At 46.0% G+C, this 6,496-nt stretch overlaps 1 protein-coding gene across 1 annotated transcript; it reads right to left on the reverse strand.

The window, feature by feature from the left end:
* Positions 1 to 2,498: 2,498 nt before the first annotated feature.
* Positions 2,499 to 3,856, reverse strand: LOC120520103 (gastrula zinc finger protein XlCGF7.1-like). The gene is made up of 3 exons (XM_039742725.1): positions 3,309 to 3,856; positions 2,826 to 2,986; positions 2,499 to 2,731 (listed from the first exon to the last, which is right to left on the reverse strand). The coding sequence occupies exons 1-3, from the start codon at positions 3,854 to 3,856 to the stop codon at positions 2,499 to 2,501; spliced, it is 942 nt and encodes a 313-aa protein (XP_039598659.1).
* Between the last annotated feature and the right edge of the window lie 2,640 nt (positions 3,857 to 6,496).

The following is a 6,496-nucleotide window of genomic DNA, read 5'->3' on the forward strand; positions in this document are numbered from 1 at the left end:
CCAGGACTCTGTGCTCTGGCCAAACAAGGCAAAGAGAGTTAGGTTTGGTGAAGAAGACCAGAAGAACGCAATGCCAACTGTAAAGCCTGGCGGTGGTGGACCTGTTCTGATTTGTGGCTGCTTTACTACATCAGGGTCTCAGCACCTCACCATCAGAGAATCCACTAGGAATTCATCACTGAGGGTAAAGTGAGACCATCTGAGTGAAGCTCAACCAAACGTGGACCTCACAACATGACGATGACCCTAAATAACCAAGTAGTGGCCGAAAATGAAATGGAGCTTCAGAAATGGTCACGTCAAAGCCTCTGCCCAAATGCCACTGAAAGGCGGCTGCGCACACAAGACCACCCTTAAACATCACAACACTGCCATGTGGAACAGCGCTAGACGCTTCTAATACCAGCTTTAGAGCCAAGGGTGGCCTTACATTTATTGGTCAATTCCATCATCCTTAGGTGCTGGGTAAACGGGGCAGGCCGTGTGGCGGTAGACGGTAATTAAACCCAGTTGATGTCCCTGCATGGGTGTCCTCCCGCAGTCCAGAGCCCCCCGGTGCATGCGTACATCCAACCCCACCCCCATCTAGGGGACTATTCTTGCCTTGCACCCTATGCTTGCTGGGATAGGCTCCAGCCCCCCCAACCCTGAGAAGAATTAAGTGGGCTTAGAAAATGGGATCCCCTGGTATGCTGGTCAAATCAGGGCATCCCGTTCCAGTGCTGGAGTGCTGCGGGTTTTCTGAATCAGTTTTTGTTGCTACTTGTCTTCCTTTGCCTTCATTTTAATTGACTTGCCCTTTAAGACTCGAACCCCCTGATTATTTATTCCCTTTTTCTTTATTTACCAGGCAAACAGCAGCAATTTATTTCTTTTACAGCCCAAAATCACATAAGGAATTGCTCAATGGGCTTTAATAGGCCTGATTTTTTGACAGCCAAGACATCTCAAGACAAGAAAAATCCCCCCCAAAAAAGTCTCGTAGGGGGAAAAAAAATAGAAGGACCCTTGGGAAAGGCCATTCAGGGAAGAGGCGAGACCCCCAAGATGGGCTGGTTGTGCAATGGATGGTCAGTGAATGGAGTAACCCTCAGAAATACAACACCAGACGCCACTCCTGACCAAGTGACGACTCTCAAGAACACAGGAGACCACCCACTAGACACAGAGCGGCCACAGATGTGGATACGGATTTGTTTAAATACATCAAGAGGAGGAGAAACTACTCGACACAAATGAAAACCAAGAGCACCGTCGAGAGCCACAAGCTGACTGTGGAGGGTCCTGAAGACCTCGGCCAACCATCAATTATGAGGAACAAAACGAGCAGCTAACAACATCTGGAAACAAAGAGGGCGACGGTCTCAGCAATGCGCATCTTCTTGCGTCCACAAAACGTGTTGAGGGTATTCACGTGAAAAACAAGAACGTCAGCTCTGGAAATGCCTGCTGTGGCGGAAGGAGAGCAGCAACAAGCCAGAGAATTAAAGAACGAGAGTCGGCTTCTGAGGCTCGGACGTCGCTGGGTGGCTCACTAACGTCACATCTCATTGTTGTTCAGCTACCATTTGAGGGAAAATGAAACAACTCAGAGGACGGAGAAACGATTAAAATGAAAGGACAGAAAGAAGTCAATTAAGAGCAGAAAGCGGTCACTGATGAAGAAAGTAGCAGGAAGGAAAACCTGCAGCCACCGCGGCCCCCAGGACTGGAGTCGGACACGCGTGTGTTAAACGAAGATCAAATCTCGATACGTCCACATGTGCTACAAAACAAAATGACATTTCATGGGGTGTACTTACTTTTTCACACAACTGTATGGGCGCAGGGATTACTGTGAGTATCAGGAGATGACATAAGGAGAAAGCAAGAGAATCCTCAAGTGAAGGGTCCGAAGTTGAGCGAGCAGGAATACCAAATGTCTCAAACAAAACAGTTAAACGATTGGCAGCATGTCGAGCACGGAGCCGAAGCTGGAGCAGACACCGCGCGAGCCAATACCGAGTAAGTGACGTAAGACACCACCACAAGTGCCATCACGCTGCCGGCCCAGAGCCGTGCTGTGAAAAATAAACAAAACATTCAAAACAATCAAAAAATGGAAAATGAATACACGACCGATCTTCATATCGAAAAAAATTAGAAAAAATAAAAGCGCCTAAAATCCGAATGCAGCACCGTAGCGTCGCCTCCTTTGGTCTCCGCCAACCAGCTTCATTTTTTGGTCCTCGTCGTTTTTTCTTCATTGGTGTTTCAGCTCACCACAGGAGTGAACCTCGCTTGTTAATTGTGGCATCTTCTTGTCTTTCTGTTCGCTTCAAATTGCTGTGTGGGCTCCTCGCAGGACCAGCATTGTCCTCAGTATTACCGAGTCCTCTGGCCGGTTATCAGGACAATTCTTCCGAGTGAACCTGTGGCTCCCACTGGCACCAGTCTGGTGATTTTGCTCTGATGCCGTTTTCTGGCGTTTTGTTCTTTTATTGCACAGCTCTGACGTCTTAGGGGTCTGAGGACTTCTCTCTGGCATGGGTTCTCTTGTGGGCCTCAAGCTGGTTCATTCGCGAGTATCGTTTGTTACATTCAGAACAGCAGTATGGCTTCTCCGTGTGAAGTAGGGAATGCTTCTGAAGGCTGCTTTGCCGATAGAAATGTTTGCCACATTCAGTGCAGCCAAAGCGGTTCTCTCCGGTGTGAACTGAGGAGTGTCTCGCGCTCGCCTGTCGTGGAGAACCTTTTACCACAGTCAGAACAGCCGTACAGTTTCCCACGAGTATGAACCCTTGTGTGGATGTCCAGCTGGCTCTTAAGTGTGAATTGTTTCCCACATTCGGAGCAGAAATAGAGGTCCTCTCCGGTGTGAACCTTTAGGTGGGTCTGAAGGCTGCTCTTGAAAAAGAACTTTTTGCCACATTCTGAACAGCTGTGCGACTTCTCGCCAAGGTGAATCGCAGAGTGTCTCCGCAGGTCGCTCGTTTGGGGAGAATTTCTTCCCACATTCAGAGCAGCCGTAGGGCGTTTCTGAAGTATGGATCCTCGCGTGGCTCTTTAGGATGCTCGTTTTTTTGAACTTTTTACCACATTCTGCGCAGCAGTACGGTGTCTCTGTGGTGTGAGCTGTCGAAAGTGACTCTGAAGGCTGCCTCGGTGGGAGAATCTTTTGCCACATTCAGGACAACAGTACGGCTTCTCTCCAGTGTGAGTTGTAGAGTGATCGATAAGACTGCGCTTCTCAGCAAATCGCTTGCCACATTCAGTACAGCAAAATGGCTTCTCTCCAGTGTGAACTCGAGAGTGTGTCTGCAGTTGACCCTTGACCGAAGCTTTTCCCACATTCAAAACAGCAATATGGTTTCTCGCCGCTGTGAATCAAAGAGTGTTTCTGAAGACTGCATCTGTAAGAGAATCGTTTTCCACATTCGGTACAGGCATACGGCTTCTCTCCCGTGTGAGCTGTAGAATGACTTTCCAAAGTGCGCCTGTCAGAGAATCGTTTCCCACACACACCACAGCAATACGGCTTCTCCCCGGTGTGAACGCGAGAGTGCCTGTGAAGATGGCCCTTGATATTGAAACGCTTCCCACATTCAGTACAGCCATACGGCTTCTCTCCGGTGTGAGTTCGAGAATGTGTTTGAAATTGGCTCTTGCAAGTGAACTGCTTACCACATTCAGAACAACAATATGGCTTCTCTCCAGTATGAAATCGTGTGCAATGGGCCTCCAGACGGTCCTTTTTTAAAAAGCATTTTCCACACTCTGAACACATATAGGGCTTTTGAGCCTTACGGGCAGACTGACTGCCTTTGCCTTTCCCTTTAGGCTTTCTTTTTGTACCTTTCCTTTGCCCTTTGCACATTCGCACCCTCTGAGTTTGTATTGTGTTTCTGTTGTTGACCATTAATTGCAAGTCTCCGTCTTCGCTTCACAGCAGGCAGAGCACTAAACTGCAGAGACTCTGGTGTCAAACTTTCTGGTCCCAACGTCCACTTCATACTTTCATCATGTGGTGTTGGCTGAAGGGAAAAACTGGGAATGTCCAGGGTATCTGCAGGAAGACATAAAGAGGAGGAGAACAATAATAAAATGAAACAGCGTGAAGCTGACAAAGAAACCTGACCGGGCGGCCAGCTTACTCCAGTTAAGTAAACCCAACTGACACAGCCTATACCTCAAACTCTCCTTTACTCACTTGGTGTTGTGAAAAGTCTGTGCCCCTTCCTCATCACCTTTTGTTTGTGCATATTTGAGGCAATGAAAGGCCTCAGACCTTTAGAGAAAATGCAATACTAGAGGAAGAAAACTGGGTGTGGATTCCAGTGAGAAAATACAGTTATGTGCACGACCAAGAAAAAAAATGTATAAAACCTGCTAGATAGACAGATAGATAGTGAAAGGCACTATATAATAGATAGATAGACAATGAAAGGCACTATAAATAGATAGATAGTGAAAGGCACTATAAATAATAGATAGATAGATAGTGAAAGGCACTATATAATAGACAGACAGACAGGCACTACAGTGGTGTGAAAACTATTTGCCCCTTCCTGATTTCTTATTCTTTTGCATGTTTGTCACACAAAATGTTTCTGATCATCAAACACATTTAACCATTAGTCAAATATAACACAAGTAAACACAAAATGCAGTTTTTAAATGATGGTTTTATTATTTAGGGAGAAAAAAAATCCAAACCTACATGGCCCTGTGTGAAAAGTAATTGCCCCCTTGTTCACAAATCACCTAACTGTGGTGTTTCACACGTGAGTTCAATTTCCTGATTACTGCCACACCTGTTTCAATCAAGAAATCACTTCAATAGGAGCTGCCTGACACAGAGAAGTAGACCAAAAGCACCTCAAAAGCTAGACATCATGCCAAGGTCCAAAGAAATTCAGGAACAAATGAGAACAGAAGTCATTGAGATCTATCAGTCTGGTAAAGGTTATAAAGCCATTTCTAAAGCTTTGGGACTCCAGTGAACCACAGTGAGAGCCATTATCCACAAATGGCAAAAACATGGAACAGTGGTGAACCTTCCCAGGAGTGGCCGGCCACCAAAATTACCCCAAGAGCAGAGACGACTCATCCGAGAGGTCACAAAGACCCCAGGACAGCGTTTGAAGAACTGCAGGCCTCACTTGCCTCAATTAAGGTCAGAGACTGGGCAAAACGCCTGCATGGCAGATTTCAAGACGAAACCACTGTTAAGCAAAAAGAACATTAGGGCTCGCCTCAATTTTGCTAAGAAACATCTCAATGATTGCCAAGACTTTTGGGAAAATACCTTGTGGACTGATGAGACAAAAGTTGAACTTTTGGAAGGCAAATGTCCCGCTACATCTGGCGAAAAGGAACACAGCATTTCAGAAAAAGAACATCATACCAACAGTAAAATATGGTGGTGGTAGTGTGATGGTCTGGGGTTGTTTTGCTGCTTCAGGACCTGGAAGGCTTGCTGTGATAGATGGAACCATGAATTCTACTGTCTACCAAAAAATCCTGAAGGAGAATGTCCGCCATCTGTTCGCCAACTCAAGCTGAAGCGATCTTGGTGCTGCAACAGGACAATGACTCAAAACACACCAGCAAATCCACCTCTGAATGGCTGAAGAAAAACCAAATGAAGACTTTGGAGTGGCCTAGTCAAAGTCCTGACCTGAATCCAATTGAGATGCTATGACCTGCATGACCTTAAAAAGGCGGTTCATGCTAGAAAACCCTCAAATAAAGCTGAATTACAACAATTCTGCAAAGATGAGTGGGCCAAAATTCCTCCAGAGCGCTGTAAGAGACTCATTGCAAGTTATCACAAACGCTTGACTGCAGTTATTGCTGCTAAGGGTGGCCCAAGCAGTTATTAGGTTCAGGGGGCAATTACTTTTTCACACAGGGCCATGTAGGTTTGGATTGTTTTTCTCCCTAAATAATAAAACCCATCATTTAAAAACTGCATTTTGTGTTTACTTGTGTTATATTTGACTAATGGTTAAATGTGTTTGATGATCAGAAACATTTTGTGTGACAAACATGCAAAAGAATAAGAAATCAGGACGGGGGCAAATAGTTTTTCACACCACTGTATATTCAAGAGAAACATCAATGTAAAGAAATGCCCGAATGCCACCCAAGCCTTTAGGGACAATGACAGACGAGATTTAAACCTTTTGAACAACGTAAGGCCCATGCTGTCTGCCACTCAACTGAAAGATCATCAGACCTACAGTGAAGCAGGGGATGCTGGTGTGGGCGTCTTTCAGAATATTTACCATTATTGAAGGTGCACTTTAGTAGAAGATCTCCGTAGTAGAATGTCCGTCCGCTCCTCTGCCTGTGACCTGAAGGTGAAGTTCCACCGAAGTTATGCAGAAGAACAAGGAGCCAAAGCACAGACCAAGCCTGCAACCCACAATGGAAGGGACCTCAGATGGGCAATGGATGCTCACAAACCTCTAGCAATACTGCTGTGGGAAGAACTCCACTTCCCAGCAGCCCA

The sequence above is a fragment of the Polypterus senegalus genome, unplaced genomic scaffold, assembly GCF_016835505.1.
Source record: "Polypterus senegalus isolate Bchr_013 unplaced genomic scaffold, ASM1683550v1 scaffold_2487, whole genome shotgun sequence".
Lineage (NCBI taxonomy): Eukaryota > Metazoa > Chordata > Cladistia > Polypteriformes > Polypteridae > Polypterus > Polypterus senegalus.

Excerpts from the sequence above, each read along its gene's own strand:
- LOC120520103 (XM_039742725.1), bottom strand. The coding sequence starts at position 3,856 with ATGTGCAAAGGGCAAAGGAAAGGTACAAAAAGAAAGCCTAAAGGGAAA. Across the intron at positions 2,987-3,308 it reads GGGAAAAGCTTCGGTCAAGG|AAATTCTCCCCAAACGAGCG; the intron begins GTCAACTGCAGA and ends GAATGTGGGAAG. Across the intron at positions 2,732-2,825 it reads CCTCTATTTCTGCTCCGAAT|GTTCTCCACGACAGGCGAGC; the intron begins GTGGGAAACAAT and ends CTGTGGTAAAAG.